Source organism: Haliotis rubra, unplaced genomic scaffold, assembly GCF_003918875.1.
Source record: "Haliotis rubra isolate DU_JTF1 unplaced genomic scaffold, ASM391887v1 Scf407, whole genome shotgun sequence".
NCBI lineage: Eukaryota > Metazoa > Mollusca > Gastropoda > Lepetellida > Haliotidae > Haliotis > Haliotis rubra.
Window position 1 is genome coordinate 676,639 of NW_025767088.1, and position 21,288 is coordinate 697,926.

General features: G+C 41.3%; 1 protein-coding gene across 7 annotated transcripts in view; it reads right to left on the reverse strand.

Moving 5' to 3' along the window:
• LOC124287837 (zinc finger and BTB domain-containing protein 20-like) overlaps window positions 1–21,288 on the reverse strand; it is a 77,859-nt gene that overhangs the window by 29,093 nt on the left and 27,478 nt on the right. For 4 of the 7 annotated variants that reach the window (XM_046724306.1, XM_046724304.1, XM_046724303.1 and 1 more), the window contains exon 4: window positions 21,109–21,173. In XM_046724306.1, the coding sequence (XP_046580262.1) occupies window positions 21,109–21,173 (65 nt within the window). Of the gene's footprint in view, window positions 1–3,353; window positions 4,239–4,807; window positions 4,825–5,131; window positions 6,043–17,269; window positions 19,120–21,108; window positions 21,174–21,288 lie in introns of those variants that run through there. The other 3 variants (XR_006901325.1, XR_006901326.1, XM_046724301.1) reach the window with 3 other exon arrangements.

Here is a 21,288-nt window from a genome sequence, read left to right on the forward strand (position 1 = left end):
ACCAGATCTTAAAGTGTATTATGAACATGACATCACCAGCCATGAGATCCCCTGATACTGATATTTACACTATTAAAATGATACCCTGATACTAATATTTATGTTATTAACGTTATATCCCAGCATGACATCCCCTGATACTGTTATTTACTCTATTAACGTTATATCCAGGCCATGTTATACATTGATACTGATATTTACGCTATTAATGTTATACCCCCGCCATGAGATACCCTGACACTGACGTGTATGCTTCGTACAACAGTAATTCTGACACCAGTACTCACCTGTGGGGTATGTCAGATAAGTGGGAACCTCAAATACGAGGGGTCGCCTTCTTCTGCTAAACACCGGCCGAAATATACGAGGATGAAATGGAGTGGGCCACATATGCTACATTGGGGACAATAGAACAGATTAATGCTCTGCACTGCAAGCCATGTGTACATCACGTAAACAAACACCCAGTTGTCAGTAAGTCACGGACAACTCAATGTAGTAGTCTTGGAGACAATATTCCACGCAAATCCATGGAAAATGGTTCAGTTGTGTTCAAATGTTAATAATGTCTCTCAAGGGACCATCCAAAACCTCATCCGAAGTCAAAGAATGAAACGCACATGCCACATTTTAAAGTTTTTTTTATAATATTTTCCACAGTGTTTTCAAACCTAATTGCTTCATGAGAATCCAACACAGATACAGAAAGCACCTCGTAAATGATCATCGTAATGTGTTGAAACTTCTGACACATTATTATTATTATTATTTATCATTATCATTGGATATTTATATAGCGCACATATCCACACACTAGTGCATGCTCAAGGTGCTGGTATTTTTCCCCCAATCATTGGATGTCAATCTCAACGGCACATCTTATTATCAATCTCAGCTCCCTGGGGAGCATACAACTCTTGCTGCCACTAGGCGCACCGAGTTAATGTGAATTTCCCATTCTTACAAGGTCCCTACTCACAGCTGGGTGGACTGGGACACATAGTTACAGTACTTTGTCCCAGTTTACTGCACTTTGCTGTACCCGCAACTAGGTGTTTGCACGTATTCATGTGGCCACCATCTGGTCATATACCAAAGGATTTGTGGGTTCTTTTAAGTGCACAGGGTTGTGTACTGTACACTAGGGGTTGTGACAACACTGATAGAGTCTGCACACAAAGTTGACTCCAAGGTTTTACCCCGGTCACAGCTGAGCTCTATTACGGCACCTCATGCCCGCTGGATCACAAGCCTGGCGCTTTAGCCAGCTCGCCCACCACGCCCCCACATGTATTAATTCCAAGACAAAAACAATGTTAATAGTATCCCATCAGAACACATGCAAGCATTTTTAAATTTGCATTTCATCTGTGACATTTATAGGGATGGTGACAAGGAGCACGTCAACTGTTGGTGTAGTTAAGAGCAATCGTACAATACGCATGTAATTGTGGAGTAACTATAAAACTGTACTGTAATGGGATCATGTCTGTCCCTTTCTTCACACTGTGTAGATCTCCTCATATTGTTGGACACAATTTAGCTGATGACAGGAATGTAAGGGAGGTAACTTTCAGTGATTTCAATTTATAAACACATTTAGGGATTAGGGAAATAAGGGAGGTAACTCACGTATTACAATTAATAACATTTAGCAGTTAGGAAAATAAGAGAGGTAACTCTCATTGATTTCAATTTTATGCATATTTTAGGATGTAAGGATAATAACTAAGGTATCTCTCATCGATTTCAATTCATAAACACATTCAGATGTTAGGAATATAAGGGAGGTAACTCTCAATGACATCAGTTTATGAACACATCCTCAAAAGATACTGGTATGTCTTTTCAGAGTGTATTTGCTATAATAATGGACCAAAAAGTTAGTAATCACCAGTGTCCGAAATAGTTTCCATATTTTGCTGGCCAGTTGGGCTATAGCTATGCCTGAAAGTTATTAGCCCGCAAAACAATTCACAATTCACAATTTGAATGTAGTCACAGGTTTCACCATTAAGCTGCTAATATGATGAACATTTTTATCTGGTCATAATCTTGCATGATTTAAAAGTGTATTAACTTCACAAGTCGGAGAGCATGATATATTTACAAAATGACCCATGAAAATTCACTAGCATGTCGGGCCAGTGACTGTGGAGATATACTGGCCCGACTAAATTTTAACAAGCCACAGGCCATCAGGCCAGCAGGCTTGAATACTGCTTGATATTGTTGTACAGCATTGAAGTCTCCTGTTCACATACAGGCATTAAACCGTCACAAATGTAATGCCTGTAGCCACGGATAACTGCGACAGTTTGACCTGTTGTTACTTTACACAAGTCAGCAGTTTAACAGTATCTGCAGTAAGCATTTCAATGGATCAATATCCGATCAATATATGAAGGACAAGCCTGTTTTTGCGAACATAGAACTAGAACAAGGAATGGATTCTGTGAAAGAACGTGCAGTTACCCTATAATACATAACCGTATATAATACATAAGTTAATTAAGTTTGGAACATTCCTGAGATGACAGTTACAAAATCCGATTTTGTATTACTGTGAAACTGATTATGGTTACATGCATGACATTAATCTGGTTCAGAAATTGTGATAACAAGATGATGCAATTCAGGTAATCGTACCATGGAGTGTTGCCAAAAACTGACCATATTTTTACACGTTGCAACCCAATTCTATATCCTTCCGTTGTTAAAAAAAATAACACAACAATTGTATCATAGTAAAATTTATTTCTCTTTGTAAACAATATAAGAATTTGCTCTTACCAGTACTTATTTTGACATCAAAATATGATCAGCCCTCTTGCTCAAGCCATCGTTGGACACAATATTTACAATTTAAACATTTCCATCTTTATTTATAACAAGACTGGAAAAAGAATCTGGTATCCACTCCAGTTCAAAACATTTGGGAAGCACAACAAATATAAGATATAGAAAAAACTGGATTTCAAGTGACATATTAGTGGAATACAAACATGATGCCTGTATTATGCCTTGTTCAGGATGTAAAACAAACATTTCAAAGTAACGACATACACGTTTACAGATGATGATTATGATGTGTACAAGACAAGCCAATACTAATTGGTGTCAAATTTGTAATACGTTTCTGTAGCCAAGCAACTCAAACTTATTATATATATAAATACAAATGTTAGTATGTATGTATGTATGTATATGGTGATATATTTTGAGACTCGTGAAGATCTGATCTTCAGCAACCCATGCTTGTCGTAAGGGGCGACTAACGGGATCGGGTGGTCAGGCTTACTGACTTGGTTGACACATGTCATCGTTTCCCAATTACGCAGATTGATGCCCATGCTGTTGATCACTGGATTGACTGGCCCAGACTCGATTATGTACAAACCGCTGCCATATAGCTGGAAGATTGCTGAGTGCGGCGTAAAACTAGACTCACTCACTCACCCACTGATTTATTTTGTGTAATTTCGCTGATATGCAACCAATATGGGTCATTGAAAGAGTTTTGTAAATCAAAATACAAAAAATAGAATTGGTATTGGTGAGAATAAATGTGAAGATATTGAGGTGTTGACAAGAGGTAGCAACTCAGGAACTTCATGATAGATATGGAAATGTCAATAAGAAGACTTGGCCTAAGACCCTCCATATACTGTGGTCAAATTGGCACCACCATTGCACATTCCTTTGCTTAAAAATACAAACAATATGGATTTCTCTGAGTAAAGGACACACACTATGTAAATATGTACAGTAAACAATGGGACTTCTGGTAATATTGACAGTGGATATACATGTATATACTACATGGACAAGTTACAGCCGTAACATCTTACCACTACATGGACTGTCTGGTCTACTGCTTCTCCCCCAGCTTCATCTACATCCACACCAACAGCATCTATACCGTGCTAACCCCTTCCCCCTCATCGACTTCCACACCAACTCTTTCCTCCATATACAGCAACACCAGCACAAAACTATTAATATTTGATTTAACACTTCAAATATTACTTCTGATATTAATTTCAGAATCATTCCTTTATGCTCAAAGAAGACAATCCTTAAAGCATAGACCTGCTTCTTCGTCTCTTTCATGAAGCATGGACCTGTGAAATATTATCACCATCCTCCTCTCAGAAGCAAAGGTTGGCTTCATTTTATCCTCTTCATCCTAGAAGCATGGACCTGCCTCATTTCACCCTGCTCCTAGAAACATGGACCTGCCTCATTTCACCCTGCTCCTAGAAACATGGACCCACCTCATTTCACCCTGCTCCTAGAAACATGGACCCACCTCATTTCACCCTGCTCCTAGAAACATGGACCTGCCTCATTTCACCCTGCTCCTAGAAACATGGACCCACCTCATTTCACCCTGCTCCTAGAAACATGGACCCACCTCATTTCACCCTGCTCCTAGAAACATGGACCTGCCTCATTTCACCCTGCTCCTAGAAACATGGACCCACCTCATTTCACCCTGCTCCTAGAAACATGGACCCATCTCATTTCACCCTGCTCCTAGAAACATGGACCCACCTCATTTCACCCTGCTCCTAGAAACATGGACCCATTTCTCATTTCACCCTGCTCCTAGAAACATGGACCCACCTCATTTCACCCTGCTCCTAGAAACATGGACCCACCTCATTTCACCCTGCTCCTAGAAACATGGACCCGCCTCATTTCACCCTCCTACTCCTAGAAACATGGACCCACCTCATTTCACCCTCCTACTCCTAGAAACATGGACCCACCTCATTTCACCCTCCTACTCCTAGAAACATGGACCCACCTCATTTCACCCTTCTCCTAGAAACATGGACCCGCCTCATTTCAGCCTCCTACTTCTAGAAACATGGACCCACCTCATATCACCCTGCTCCTAGAAACATGGACTGGCCTCTTTCCTTATCCTCTAACAAGCATGGACCTGCCCTTTTTTCTCCCTTATCCTGTGCAAGCATGTACCCACCTCTTTTCACCCTCTTCCTCCAAGCATGAACCCATCTCATTTCACCCTCCTGCCTCGTTTCATCTTCCTAGAAGCACAGACCTGCCTCTTTTCACCCTCCTCCTCCTAGAAGCACAGACCCGCCTCTTTTTTCCCTACTCCTCCTAGAAGCACAGACCAGCCTCTTTTCACCCTTTATCCTCCTACAATCAGAAAAATGACCCTCACCCTCCTCCTGGAAGCACAGACCCGCCTCTTTTCACCCGCCTCCTCCTAGTAGCATAGACCCTCCTGCCCTTTCACCCTCCTACTCCATGCTTGGACCCACCTCATTTCACCCTCTCTGCCTCCGTTCACCCTCCTCCTCCTAGAAGCACGGACCTTGCTTCACCATCCTCTTCCCAAATACATGAACCCGCCTCTTTTCATCATCCTCCTACTAGAAGCACGGACCTTGCTTCATCATCATCCTCCCAGATGGATGGAACGGCCTTGCACCACCATCTTCCCCTAATAACAATGAACCTTTCATCATCCCAGGATGGATGGAACCGCCTTGCACCACCATCTTCCCCTAATAACAATGAACCTTCCATCCTCCCAGATGCATGGAACGGCCTTGCTTCATCATCATCATCCCAGGATGGATGGAACCGCTTTGCACCACCATCTTCCCTAATAACAATGAACCTTCCATCCTCCCAGATGGATGGAACGCCTTGCTTCATCATCATCATCCCAGGATGGATGGAACCGCCTTGCACCACCATCTTCCCCTAATAACAATGAACCTTCCATCATCCCAGGATGGTCGCATCCAGCACTTGGATGTCCCGCTGGTCATGGTAGATCTGCATGCAAGGAGCAAGACAGAGTCCAGGCTTTTCTGGACACGACCCACACTGGTACCGCGACTCCTTCCGCCGCCGGCCCTGAGAGTAACAAACACGACAACGCTTCTGTGGCTTCCGTTTCTTGCCGGTGGGTGGAATCATCTCCAGGTAATGTCCTCGGTAGTACATTCCCTCCTCCAGCTTCAAGCCGTCCTCCCACTCAGGGTCAACCACCACCTGCAACAACAGGCAGATATCACTCTGGTGCAGCAACATCCATAAACATCTAACAACAACTTCAGGTTCTCACAACAGCGTATAAGTTTTACACCGCTTTTTTAGTAATATTCCAGCAATATCACGGTGGGGGGACACCAAAACTGGGCTTCACATATTGTACCCATGTGGACAATCGAACCCGGGTTTTTGGCGTAACAAGCGAACGCCTTAACCACTAGGCTACCCCACTGAACCTCTCTCACAACAGCGAATGTCTAATGGCTGAAAAGTATTTTCAAAACCAGAAATCATGTTTTGCCATGGCCAAAAATGATTTTTTTCAACCATACCAGGCAAAAAAGAATGTTTCATGCAAGAGCATTTAGTAAAAACAGTTTCATGAAAGAAAATATTAAATAAGGAAAGAAAAAATTGGTTCAGGTCAATTACAATATCTTCAACTTAGAGACAATATGTGAGTATGTACTTTTGATTTCAAACATGTAGCATAAGACAAGGAGAATCTACTTACCCAAAATTTGAAAATCTTCAAGATGATCAGCTGATCTTCCTGGACAGTCAAAACTTCTCAAATTTTAACTTTCCTTCACAAAATGTTTTACTTTGGAATTAAGACACCGAAATTGTCATGTTAAGTATATACTCACACATAAGTCTCTTATTGAATGAATTTGAATTAAAATTACTCACTCAGAAAGAAATTGAAGTGGAAGGAGAGAGGTGTTTAGTAGTTGACTTAGAGGCGAGTATATACTTTGAGAGAAGGGTGCGAGAGACCACGACAACATGGGAGAAGAAAATAAAAATCGTGTATCATCAAGATTGTGACGAACACTCAGTCAGGAATCACTAAGAATAACATTCTTTTCAGGCCTATACCTCTAGCCATAAGTTTCAAATTGAATTTAAAACATATTCATATTTCAGATGGACATGAGTGATCTCCCCTTCATCCAAGTAGTGTTGACTGGAGCTACGCAATGTCGGAATGAATGATACTGGAGTGTCTGTAATGCTTTTCCGTATCAAGTACTGAATTTCACCCAGTGAAGTTTATACATCACAACCAGTATTGGTTATACTTATTAGAAGTTAAAGACCACCAAGATGTTTTTCATGTTGCTACAGAGCATCTTTCCTGCCATGAAATGATCAGGTGGCAGGGCTCAATTTAAGAGATGTTAACTTACTTGCACTGGGTGCAACCTAAGATAAAACCTACTTGCACCAGCCCAATTCCAGTTGCACTGCTTTTATTGGAATATGTAATGAAAGAAATATGCTATGAATTATTTAGATGTTTTATTCTGAGGTTTACCCACTCAAAATGACTTGCACCTGGTGCAAGTTAGACTAATAACAAGGTTGCACTTTGTAATATTAGGTTGCACCAGTGCAAGTATCAAAGCATTAAATCGAGCCCTGGGTGGTCTTTTAAGTTCTTGTTCATTGTTCATGATGTTTCCTTCATTAACGAAGCCTGCATCGTGTAGACAGAATCTCATCAGGCTGTCTTTTAAAAATGTAATTTTTAGAGTAAAATTGATATTTTATACTTATCCTGACTCATGCTCTTTTGCTTGTCTTCTTCTTCTTGCGAACATAGTGGAACACTTGTATCTCCTTATTTGAAGCTCCCTTCAAAATAAAATCACTAATTGGTACTCACCACGAGTTGCTCCCCTTTGTCTCCCCTGGCGGGAAAAGGTGTCGCCACCCTCTGGCCATGTGCTCCACTCTCTCCTGATTTAGCGAGCCCAACACTTGAATTTACAGGAAATCCAAAGTGTTATGTGGGGAGGATGGGAGGGAGCTAACCTCATGAGTCAGGATAAGTATAAAATATCAATTTTACTCTAAAATTACATATTTTTCCTTATCCTGACTCATGCTCTTTTGCTTGTAGCATCCTACGAGCAAGGTGGGTAACAGAATACTTTGGATTTATAATTAGTGATTTTGTATAGATATACTGTAATATCCCCTCACGGAACTTCATGAAGTCTTAGATTTAGGATGTATCCTGTATAAAAGAAAACCATAGGTTATATAAAGCCATTAAAGGGAATTACATTATGAATATATTGAACAATACATATAAATTATATATATATATATATAGGTGACTCTGATAGAGGCACTGAAATTGACTATATCCAAGTATATGCTTAAGGTAGAATACTTAAGCTGAACATATATACATAGCCCTAAAACTCCTTAGAGTTATAAGCTAGATGAGTATGTATAAAATACATATTAATCTTGTGAGGCTAATATTTTAACGCCCTCGAGGGACTGTCAGTTGCTGGCTGAGGGACCAGTGGTCGAAATGGTGAATGCCAGAGACATCTTCTGTAGTGATGTCTCTTAGGTAGTGATTAGCAAATACCATGTTAGATTTCCAATAGCATCCTTCCATAATCGTGTTCAAGGAACAGTTACCGTGTAGGGGGTAGAGGCCAGTGCCCTGATCTCATGTGGATTTGATGCTGTTGGTGGGTCCAAACCTGCTGCCTTGTAGGCACGGGAGAATGACAGTCCTTATCCAAATAGATATTGTGGTCCATTGACACTTCTGTTTGATTAAGTGGCGATAATGGGATGAATAAGCGTTTGAGAAATCTTCTCCTTGTTTTGGATCGTTAAATGAAATAAACTTTGAAGCTCTTACGGACACAGTGATAGGTCTTGTGTATCTTGTGATCGAGAATAGAGGATAAGCGCCGGGATGTGGAATAATCTGTCTGGTTGACCTGGCAGTTGATTCTTTACAATGAAATCCCATCTTAATCCGAGGTGCGCTGTGTTATGATTGTCATCAAACTGTATCCTCTAAGTAATCCAGGCGTGAATTTCAGACATTCTTGCTGCTGTGGCTAGCGATAGCAGAAACAATGTTTTCTGTGAGAGAAATTCAAAGTTTGTGCGATTCCAAGGGTTCATAGACCTCACTTTCGTGAGGTGTTGTAACACTACATTCAGATCCCAAGCTGGAAGCGGGAACTTCCGCTTTTGGTCCTCCAATGGAAAAGCTTCGTAGTAAGGCCAGTAACTCTGGAGATCTTGTCAATTTGACACCCGTTCTCATAGGTGATTACAGAGCTAAAGCTAGCGGCAAGATATGTTGATATCGTTGAACCTTTTAAATGTTTGTTTTGGCGTAGGTAACACAAATAGTCTGCCACTTGAGGTTGTGAAGCCTCTCTTGCTGTAAACCCTTTCTTTGTTGCATAATTTTGAAACTGTGCCACTTGTAAATGCATTACAAGTTACGAGTTGAGTAGCGTAAAGGCAAAGCGTGACTGCTTTTGCCGCCCTGGCAGAATATCCTCTCTTGTTTAAACACATTTGTATACAGTCCATCGTGTAGTTGGAACATTGCTGGGTTTCCGTGCACTTGTTTGGTGTGAGGATGAATTAACAGGTTTTGCGCCGCTTGGGTAGCTCCAGTGTTGGTTGACCGATTTCTTGAATTAGTATGGAAACCCGCGTTCTGGCCCGACCAGTAGAAGCGACCAAAAGTGAGTTGTAGGCTCTGTGTTTGTCTGATTTTCTGTAATACTTGAGGTATTATTGCTGGCGGTGAGCAGCGATGCGCGTTGAGGCCTTCCATGATAGACTTAAAGCGTCCGTTGCCCAAGCTTGGGGGTCTGGGACTGGTGACACGAATGTCGGTAGCTGATTGTTGAATCGGGCGTGGCGAATAGGTCTATTAAGCGGCGCTAATTGCTTGATTATCTGTGCAAAATTTCCGGTTGATCATCCACTCTGTCGGTGATGGTAGATGAGGCCGAGAGAAGCGTCTGCTAGTATATTTCTGGCTCGGGAATGTGCACTGCTTTGACATGTAGATTTAGATCTTGTATTAAATCGAACAGTTGAAAGCTTAGGTTCAAAAGGTTCATCGATCTCGTTGAGCCTTGCTTGTTTATGTAGAACGCCACTGTCGAATTGTCTGTATGGATCATTAGGTAGCATTTTGTAGAAATGTGCTCCAATGTAGAATGGCGTTGATTACAGCTTTCATTTCTAGACTGTTTATATGGAGTTTGCATTCTTGCTGATTCCATAACCCTGATATCGTGTGGTTGGTGAGATGAGCTCCCAACCTTGGAGTAACTGGCGATCTACATACAGATGGGTTTTGTATTCCTGCTCTGCTAAACAAATCCCTTAGCAGACATTCGATTTCTTGGTCCACCATAGTAGATGTGGTCTGAGATGTTTCGGTAGACTGAATGGTTGTACATCGTTGAGATGTGCGTTGATGAGGACCTGTAGGGGGGCGTAACTGTAATCTGCCTGTGACAGTCATGTCTTGGGCTGATGTGAGAAGACCTAGTAGGCTCTGCCATTGTCGCAGTGTGGTAGCGGAGAGTAGAGCTGGTGGAATGGTCTGTTGTATCTTGAGCCAGCGGTCTTCTGGTACCATAATCACGGTTATGCGATTTGTGATGAATCGAATACCTAGGAACTGTAGGTCTTGCGATGGTACTAGGTCCGACTTGCGTAAGTTTACTAACCAACCTAGTTGTGTTAGTAGCTTTATGATGTAATTTAACTGTAGTTTGAGGCGCGGTGGATCTTGATCTACTTGTATCCCGTCGTCGAGGTAAAAGCGCTCGCGTAGCCCTTGGCGATGTAGAAATTTGATAATCGGTTTAGTTATCCTCATTGAATAGCCAGGGGCTGATGATATTCGAATGGGAGTACTTTCCACTGGTAATGTAGCCCTTCTAGAGTAAATCGTAGGTATTTCCTGGAATCGGGATGAATGGGGATGTGCAAGTAGGCATCCTGTAGATCTATGCTGCCCATGTAGTCCATAGGACGAATCATCTGGCGTAACTGAGGTAAATGTATCATCGCGCGAAACTTCGGTGGTTTACGTAGATAGTTCTTGTTGAAAAAGCTCATGTTGTAGATGAGTCTGTATTTCTCCGTGGAGTTTTCTTGGGAACTAGGAAAACTGGGGAGTAGAAACCTGGTTCGGCGTTTGCTTGATCTATTACTTCTATAGCCTGTTTGGATAGGAGTGATGAGACAGCCTCTTTTATCTTTGGTAGTTGTTTAAACTGTAAAATGTCGAACTTGGGGGTTTGATTGTCAGCGGAGGCTTGTCCTGTAGAGGGATCACGAAATCCGTGTTGAATAATGTTGGAGGCGTAAGGATCTTGCAGTATTCCCAGTTTTCCCAGTGTAGTTGGAAGCGTCCACCCACTTGAGCTGGTTGTACTGGAGCGGCTGGGGTGGAAGACTCCAGTCGTTCGAACCTGTGTTTCAGCGTCTATAATTGCGGGAACCTCTGGGTGTCCTGCCTCTTCCTGATCCTCCTCTATAGTTGCCATATGGGCGTGACGAAAAGAATCTTTACCTCTAGAGCTGGCTATCTTCCTGTCTCTTGCTCTTTGTAGGCCCGTGAACTTAGATCTGCCTGAGTATCTTTGTGAAGTCTGACGAATGGCGGCTACGCTGGCTAGTGTGTCCATCGATCTAATCATAAGGACTTCCCTGGAATCCTTAGAGACTTCCTTGGCGACCTTGTCGATTTCTCCGTCAAAGATGGATGTTGTCGACCCGCGGGGCTGTATAAAGTGGGGCTGTAAAGTTCTCCCCAATTACAGGAGGCGAGGAGGCCTTGGCGACGAAACTAAGGTCAGTGCTGCTGAAACAGATGTAAGATGATCCGTTAAAACTGCTGATCTTTCTTTTGCATAAGTAAGGCAGAATAAATCATTCTATCATCTTCCGTCGTGGAATCCCGGAATCTAGTAATAAGAGTCTCATTGATCGTCCTAGATCTATTTAACCCAAAGAACATCGTCTCGTCATGGTTTCTATATGAGCCAACTTGCGATCATCCATCTTGTAAATCTTGTTCTTTACATAAGCTGATGATCTTATAGTTCTCATCGATGTCCTGGGCCTTGTAGAAGGAGTCCATGTTATCGTGGAGAACTTCTTGGCTTGAAAGTTGGGTAGATGTGGTATCTGAACTTTACGTAGCTTTCTGGAAAGCTGCATCTAGATTCTGTGGCACTGCCGCAATCGGGGTCGATCGGGGTAGAGTGATTGCATCTGGATCATCTTCCTTCATCAAATCGTCTGAGCTGTATTGCCACTTTTAGATGGTGATGTGAGATCTAGGTTATTGACCATCCAATACCGTATCTCTGCATCAGAAAATATATTCCTCCATCATCCTCAAAACCATCATCATTAATAAATTGTAGATGCTCTTCGGGACTGCGTGTAGCTATCTGAATATCTGATGAGGTTTGTGGCGATCTAGTTGACTTGTCGCTCTATGTGGAGATCTGATGGGTGATCGACCTGGTGATGAGCGGTGGAGATGCGTCTATGGGATGATCTTCTGGAGACTTGTGAGGTGAATGTTGATAGCCCGCGAAGCTCTTCGGCGATCCCTCGATGTTCTTCTAGAGCGATGAAGATCTGGAATCATATGTCTTTCGCGAATGCCTTAGCGAAGCTTCATTCGTCGGTCCGGGGATGCGATGATATGACCTTGGCGAAGGCTTCCGTGATGTCTGATGGTCTGAGTCCATATCTAGAGATGAAATCGAAGATGGTGATGATCTCTCCGCCTTAGCGAAGGCCTTCCGAAAGGCTGTACATCTAGGTCGCCGTCAAGGTGGTCGCGGGACTTCGCCAGCGAAGGTGACATCGTCTTGGCTGCTCGTTGGCGGGGTGCCTCTGGGGTGCTGTCGTTGGAGCCTTAGCGAAGGCTTCGGACCCTGCTTGCGCGGTTTGTAGTGGTCCTCCATGATGTTCATAATCTGCGCATCATGTCTTCTGGGATGATCTGTGGCCAGAAGTCGTCGGCGTCTTTTCTGCGATGGGGTTCACATCAATGGCGTCTGGCGTCGGTGTAGAAGGCATCAGGCTGCATGGAGATCTCTGCAGAAGTCACAGTAAGCTGACACGGTCGCTTCTTCTGCCGTAAGTCGGGGATGATTATCGGCTGATCATCGTAGAGGCCCAACTCTGCTGCTGGAGCGATCTCGGCTGAGAAAGTTCTTGCTGTCTTAAATAGAATTTCCCTTTGGAAGTCTGCGCTGCCCTGGGTGTCCTCAATCTGCGTTGAGGCGGCGATGAGGCCCTCTTAGACTTAGTCTGCAATGGCGGGATGTCTGGGGAGGCGGTCGTTTCTTGAGGTAACGGACTGCGTCCCACGTTCCTCTGCCGCAGGGGTCTCTAGCAGAACACCAGGCGGGAGAGGGTCGATCGCTAGCAGCTGACTGGAAGGAATATCTGGACTCTCTGCCATGTTTTGCCCTTGTTTGCGTGATCTATCTGCAGCACGTCTTAAAGGCGCAAAAAGATGATATTTATTAAATGCAGAATGAGATAAATTAATGCAGTAACTGCAGCGTGAATTAAGCGCTGCAGTAGAACAACTAGGGCATATTACATGTGGATCGGGAGGCAAAAAAGCGTAATCTACAAATCGTTACAGATTTTCATGAGCGTAAAGCTAGCTGAACAATCACGAATACCGTGAATAAACAGTAGAAATCGATAATTAATCAATACAAATAGTAAAGGATACTAGCTATACCTCTATAGTAACCTATGAGAGGTAAAAACTAAGAGATTATCAAAGGATATGTGTGTAAGGAGACACAAGGCGCTCTCACATCCTGCTCACTGGGCGAAGAAGGAGAGAGTGAAGCACATGGCCAGAGGGTGGCGACACCTTTTCCCGCCAGGGGAGACAAAGGGGAGCAACTCGTGGTGAGTACCAATTAGTGATTTTATTTTGAAGGGAGCTTCAAATAAGGAGATACAAGTGTTCCACTATGTTCGCAAGAAGAAGAAGACAAGCAAAAGAGCATGAGTCAGGATAAGGAAAAATCAAGGACCCCATTTTACACATATTGATTTGAATTGCAAACATGAGAACAGCACCATATTCCTTCAATCATTCTGCACATCCACAGAAAATCAATGGGATTATTTCAATGTTTATTTTCAGCTCATTTTTACCAAATTTCTGTCCAATTACAATGCTGTTTTTCTCTGTCAGTGCTTTGTTTATATTCTCTGCACAACCATTAAAACCTGATAATAAATATTTTCAAAACCTCTTCAACAAATTCATAAAACTTGGTCCATGGTGATTGTGTCAATGACCGTGTTGGTTTTGTTTGCTTGTTGTTTAACGCCGCACTCAGCAATATACCTTCAATGTGGTGGCAGTCTGTAAATAATGGCGTCTGGACAAGACAATCCAGTGATAAACAACATAAGCATCTATACACATTTGGGATAAGATGGCATGGGCAGGGATGAGAATGAAGTTTTGAGAAAAACTCTGAAAACTAGCTGAACCTCCTGATATTTAGTCATTTTAGACCTTTAACACTGGCTCAGAAATGACAATATCATGAACACAGCAACCATTAAAAAACTTTAAATCTGCTGAAGCACATTCATACAATTGACAACGGATTTAGACGATTCACAAAAATGATCCTTGGTCTTATGAAATTCACGAAATTACGCGGAAAATTCTCATCCCTGCATGGGTGTCCATGACTGTGACCTTAACACCTTCACCACACTAATCACAAGGGCTGTTACAATTAACTCCTGACTATTGTGTTCTCACCCAAAATATTATCATACTCTTGTCGTTCCATTCCTACTAACTGCTAACAAAGAGTTTCTCTTGCTGAATAGCTTGAGATCAGTTTTACTGAGCCTACTTCAACACAGGGCTTCATTCCACATCAATTCTTATGTACATGTATCTAATAAGAAGACTGTTCTGTACTCCATACAATACTGGCACAATGTGTGTGTGCGTGTGCGTGCGTGCGTGTGCGTCCCTCAAGTTTCATGTGGTTCCCAATAATGAGCAGAGTGTTGTTCAACATGCAGTCAATTCAAAGCTATTGTGGGGAATGCGTTCAAGGTAGAGCCTTGGAACAGCATTTAGGAATGATACACATAAAAGGTGAGAATGGATGTCAGCTTGTTTATTACGAGGAACACAATGTTTTGGAGTATATTTGTATGCCTTTATCGGGTGAAATGGCGTGTTCCTCCTGATAAAGAAGTTGACATCCATAAGTTCTCACCTCTTTTTTTGTTATGTAAGGTATGTTGAAGAAATTGTAAATAGCTGCAAGATTGCTGAAGCAGCTTCTAACAAGAGTCTCTCACTCCCAAAGTCAGACATCTTAGGCAGGAAAATTTAACTGACCTGAGCCTGAGTGAGTGAGTGAGTTTTGGTTTTACGCCACTTTTAGCAATATTCCAGCAATATCACGACGGGGAACACCAGAAATGGGCTTCACACATTGTACCCATGTGGGGAATCGAAGTCGGGTCTTCAGCATGTAGAGTGGACGCTTTAACCACGAGGCTACCCCACCGCCCCGACCTGAGCCTGAACCTTGGTGTCCTGTTGTGAGTGGTGTAGGGGTGTCACGATTCACTCTCACTTCGATTCGATACGATTATCGATTCAATTCGCTCGATTCGATTAATTTCTATTTGATTCACCAAAGCTGAGGACAAAGTCAAATTTGTTGTAATATCAGTTTAATTTGGCAAACTTTGGAAAATTGGCACAAAGCACCATTAGAACACCGTCAAGACAAATTGTCAACAAATACTCACTGAACAAGTCATCATGAAATTAAGTTTCACTCACGAACTCTGGTGTCAAGTGTTCATTGTGACTAATGTCACTGTAAGTCGTTTGGAATGGTCATGATCTGTTAAGGAATTTTAACTTGAAAGACATGCCCTCTGGGCACTTACAATGTCTCCGGCAGTGGAGAATACCCTCTCACTGGCCACACTTGTAGCAGCGAATTTTCAACATAATTTCTTACGATTTCAGGTGAAATAAACTCTCAGTATTAGTAAGTAAGTACTTTATGAATCGAATCGAAATGGATGCATTTGAAATCGAGATCGAATCGTACATCTATCGATTCGATTTTCGATGAACCGAACCGAATCGTGACAGCCCTAGAGTGGTGTCTAACTCCACTTTGAAGAGCATTCCAATATCACAGCATGTCAGCTTTAAGGTAGAAAAGCCCCCCAAAAAGCCCGAAGTGATGCAGGTCTGACACATTTACCACATCAGTAAAACCCACTAGCATGTATCCAGGGTATGAAGCTCCGAAAAATTTCAGCCAGACCACATGACTGGTTAGATGTAAAACTTCGGGTAGTTGAATTTGAGAATCTGGCAGCCCGTGTTGAAAATAACCCGTCCCAGGCGGTCCGGCATGCAGGTATTTCGAAAGCTGTTGTATCATGCTAATGAAAAAAAAATCACTGGGGCAATTCAAATGCACAAGAATAGGATTCTGGCACGTTCAAGGGAGGCAACTCTGCCCAACAAATTTCAACCCTAGCCTTCTGTGAATCATTTCTGGGAACTACTGTATTTAATCTCAAAAGTCTTCACAAACCTCTCTGTCAGGAACTGAACCTAACAGAATACAACAGGCATGTTTTGTAGAATTCCCATCAGTATCATAACAGGGGTTCCTGGTGGAGTGAGACTACTACAGTGTTACAACCTGGGACCCTAAATCTCTCACTATAAAGGACAATGGACCCAGCAACTTTATTCTTGGTAATGAGCAGTTTCGTAATTTGGTAACAAATACAAATGTTGACACAATTTTGAAACTTCTTATTGATGTTAGTTTTTTTCTTCATGAGGTGAAACCCCACCAAATCCATAAATTAGACCATATATAAAAATATTATTGTTTCTCATTACCGCCCGACCCAAAAATTCAACCCAACCCTAAGATGTTTTTGATTTTTTACACTAGTGAAAATGCAACTTTACTCTCAAAATGTGCCTGAATTTTTTACACCTCAAGGTGTTGATTTTCTATCGGAGAAGAGTGGAAATTTCCACAGAATCAATGGGTTACCGAAATGAAATGAAATGAAATACAAAACAAAACAAAATGTAAATGTAAAATCCATCCTCCCAACCCATATTTTCTTTAAAGAGTGATGAGAAACAAGAATATTTTTTTATGTGGCCTTATCTTGTCAATGAAAGAAAATAATGGAGAGATGAAAGGACAATTACCACATGTTATCTTTTTCTTATCTCAACAAGCTGTAGAGTCTGTTTGCAGTGAAAACGTACCGATGAATTTCACTTTAAAACAAAAAAAGTAAATCAAATAAAGACCATAGTTTCAACAACAAAACACACATGTACAAAATATATTTATTTCCTTGTGTCAGCAGACACCAAATATTTGGAGACAAAAAAGTAAACCAACTGTGCTAGCAAGTTTGACACCTCGTGGACTAGCACAAAGGTTGCCCAAAATTGTCTTACCTGAGCAATTCTCAGGTATGTGTCCATGAAATACCCAACTAAGTTACTTCAATGGGCAACATTGCCTCACAAACTATTTTCAATATCAGATGGTTAATATGTCAACAGCATGATGGAATATCTTTTTCGAACTGACAATGTCTTAAAACGGTACGATGTGTATACCTGAAACCAGCCATCATGATGTAGACATTTTTAGCCATTGTAAAATCAGTTATTGTCATTTGTCTGTTTACATGGACTGTTATGATATAGTCCCATATGTAATATCAAACATTTAAAAGGTAAAAATAAAAGAAAATAAGACAGACTTAGCCTCAGAATAATGGACCGAGCATTGACAGATAAATACAAAACAACTCTCTGCATCCCAGTGACACAAGCCATGTCATTCATTTATCAGTAAAACGTGTGAAAAAGTATCTCACATTTAACACTGATAATCACATAAAAATATAAACTGTATAAATTCACAAGCTGAAGGAATACTGTATAATGACCAAAATAATTGGTGAAATTATTTTCAGTATATTTTCACAGAGCACTGAAACTTTTGTTTAATGCTGTTTTTTTGTAAGAAAATGTCCAAAGACTTCATCCCATTTGATTAATTATTTACTTACATGTTTATGAGTAGCTGTATCTTTTATAATTCACCAAATCCATCATCAGGTAAGGCTGGTAAGCATAAATAAACCTTGATATTGTTTTTTGTTTTACAACTAGATTGTGACTTTTATCAGATCTTGAAACAGAAGAAAATACAAAATGTCACCTTACTGTAGAATAGTACTATACTGAACAAAATCGAAGAGATAATGAATAGTTTTCTGCATTATCATGAAATCACATCTTGACAACAAGAAAAGATTCTCTAAACTATTCATCATCCTTGAATTGTTTTGCCCAGTATATATTAGTAATAGCAGTGAGAGACAAGCTTAAAACTGTGTCAATGGGTCTGCGATATGGTTGCGAGTCATATGAATTCTAAGATGGCTTGGCCGAGTGAATGCCTTCAGACAGCCTACGACGGGGCACATGAAGTGTCTGGCGTTCACCCCGTGTTCATGGATCCTCTTCACGTGCTCCACCAAGTTGCACTTCAACGTGAACACTTTGCCACACTGCTCACACCCGAAGCCGCTCCCATGCGTCTGCTTCTTATGGTGTGACAAGTCTTTGTCAAACGCAAACACCAGCTTGCAAATTGGACAGACGAAAGTTTGCTTGAAATGAACTGACCTCATGTGTTTATGAACAGTCGGCTCATCCCTGTGAGAGAAAGAACAAATCGTACATGTAAAATCGGAACCTGAGGATGACTGGATGCTGTCCATTTGATTCACAGATTGGCTGGCTGTGGTGTGGCTGTTGTCATGGGAAACATCTGACCTTGCCATCAGGTGGACATCTGCTTGATATGACCCAGCAGAATGTGTTGATTTCCTGTAGTTTTTGTGGCTCACCATTTCTTCCAGATTCCCCAGGTATCCATGTTGGGTGTGATATCCGAATGAGGTGTCACTAGGTGCTCTGTCTGCTCTTGATACTGACTTGTTTGACTGTAAAATGTTTGAAAAATTTGTGACACCAGTCAGGTCTCGAGTCTGATCTCTTTTCTGCTCACTGATTGGACGATTGCTGGTAGTCATGACAACACTCATACCTGGTGGCGATGATCCCGGCTCCTCCTTCACCATATATATGTCATGTTCCTGGAAAAAAAAAAAAAATATGATCAGTTCTGCTACAAAACAACATCTAAACACAAACAGCTCAGACAAAGGATTCCTTGAAAATTATTTCGAAAAATGCTTTCTTCAATTTTAACAAAAAGTCATGCAACTACATCATCAAATACTTGCAGTAGAGACTTTAAAGATTAATATTTCATATTTGGCAAGATGCTTATAGCAGGAATTACCAGTTGTTGGGAAAGTCTTACCTGCCGTGTCCTCCAAATCAAACTTGTTGCTGCCGTCTGCTTTCCAGGACATATTTCTTTGATTTCATGGATGTCATTAGCTAATACATTCATGCTGCACTTTCAAGAATCTTTCAGATTCATTAACATCAAAAGAATATTCCCTTTGATTACAGTATCTTTAACAATAGTTCAAGAAATTGAACTGACATCCTTTGTTTGAGCTGTTAGCGAGAAAGGTTCATGTGTTAAACTAATTCTTACACAACAGTGTTCCAGATTCTTAGTCATGACAAATTGTCAAAGCAACCATTCATCCAGTATAAAGTTGGTAGGAAAACATTTACCCATCAAATTGCAAACATTTTAGAAAATTCCACAATAAATTCACATATTCCGACCATCATGTGGTGTTCGATCAGGTGATTAATCCTTGAAACAATGCAGTTATTATTCTTTATATTTCAGAATGTCACATATTCCAGAGCATGCACACAGCAATATAAGCATGTACTGATGTCAGGCCTACCATAGAAAACTTTCCCACTGTGCAGAAAAACGCAGAAAAGCTCACATTAATCGTGGAAATAGCAACATAAACATAATACCTCATTACTGAAACAGTAAAAACGGCAACGAAAAGCTATGAAACTGCAACATTTGTATATCAGCGAACTTTGACCTCTACTGCACATGCGCATTACGATCTGGGCTTCTTTCCAATTTCTGAGCAACCGTGAATTGCCTCGCGTAGAAAACGTATTAAATATGTTGAAATAATTGCTATCAATCGTTTCATACGAATGGATAGTAAACTAAACAAGTGTGCACACAAGTATCATGATGATAAATGCCAAATAACACAACAGAAATGTAACTTTTGTCCAAGCTGGAAAATGTCAACATGCGGTCGAGACTTCCTCTTCCATGTGCGCATGTACAAAATCGAAGTTGCGGGCTCCTCGTTTTATGATGCAGTGTTAGCGATTTAAAGTTGCCGTTTTTACTGTTTCAGTAGCGAGGTAATGTGTTTATGTTGCTATTTCCACGATTAATGTGGGCTTTTCTGCGTTTTTCTGCACAGTGGGAAAGTATTCTTTGGTAGGCCTATGATGTATTAGTGGGGCTTAGACCACAACCAGATCGTCACACGCATGCACAACATGGTCAAGTTTTTCAATGACTGATGTAGACAATGGAGGAATTCTTTAGGTACATGTTCAAGATATCTCAGCGAGTCAATGAGCCTTGTCACAGTGTATTATGTTCACGTGTTCGATAGTGTTACAGGAAGTATCTCAGATGCCACTGCGACAATCGTATGAAAGTTTATGATGGAGCCAATAGAAAGGAGACTTAACAAGTTGAGGAAGCATGCACTGATGACAACCGTTTTGTTTCCATGACAACCATATCCATCTCCTCGTGAGGAGACAACATAAACATGTGGTAAACTGTTAAAAATCTTTCAATTACTCTAAAGGGTGCAAGGTTTGCCTGCTCCAAATTTAACAACAAAAACATGGGGATAAACTTGTTTCAGCTCTATCATTTCAATGAAGACATGGATAAAGACTAGTCTTTGAAAAGAAAATGAAAAATGTCTTTTTTCACTTTTCCACTAATTTTCATTGGAACTAATGGCAACCAATGTGAAACACAATGAAACAGCAACAATTTGATCTTTTCCTTCAATCAAGCGGATGGTTAACGGTTTTATATGGTGTGTTGTGTTGTGAGACTTGTCATGTCATGTGGAGCTAGATAAGGATGTACTCACATTGAACTTGCTGGCCATATCCTGGGGTACTTTGCCTGGTCGTGGAGTGAACTGGGCCGTGTAACCTGCAACAAACATGCCACGATATAATGGGTTCCACACTCGTTACAAATACTGATCCTCTAAATATAAGGCTTTTCGATGCAATGATAACCCTTGTCAAGGCACAAAGTAAAACTC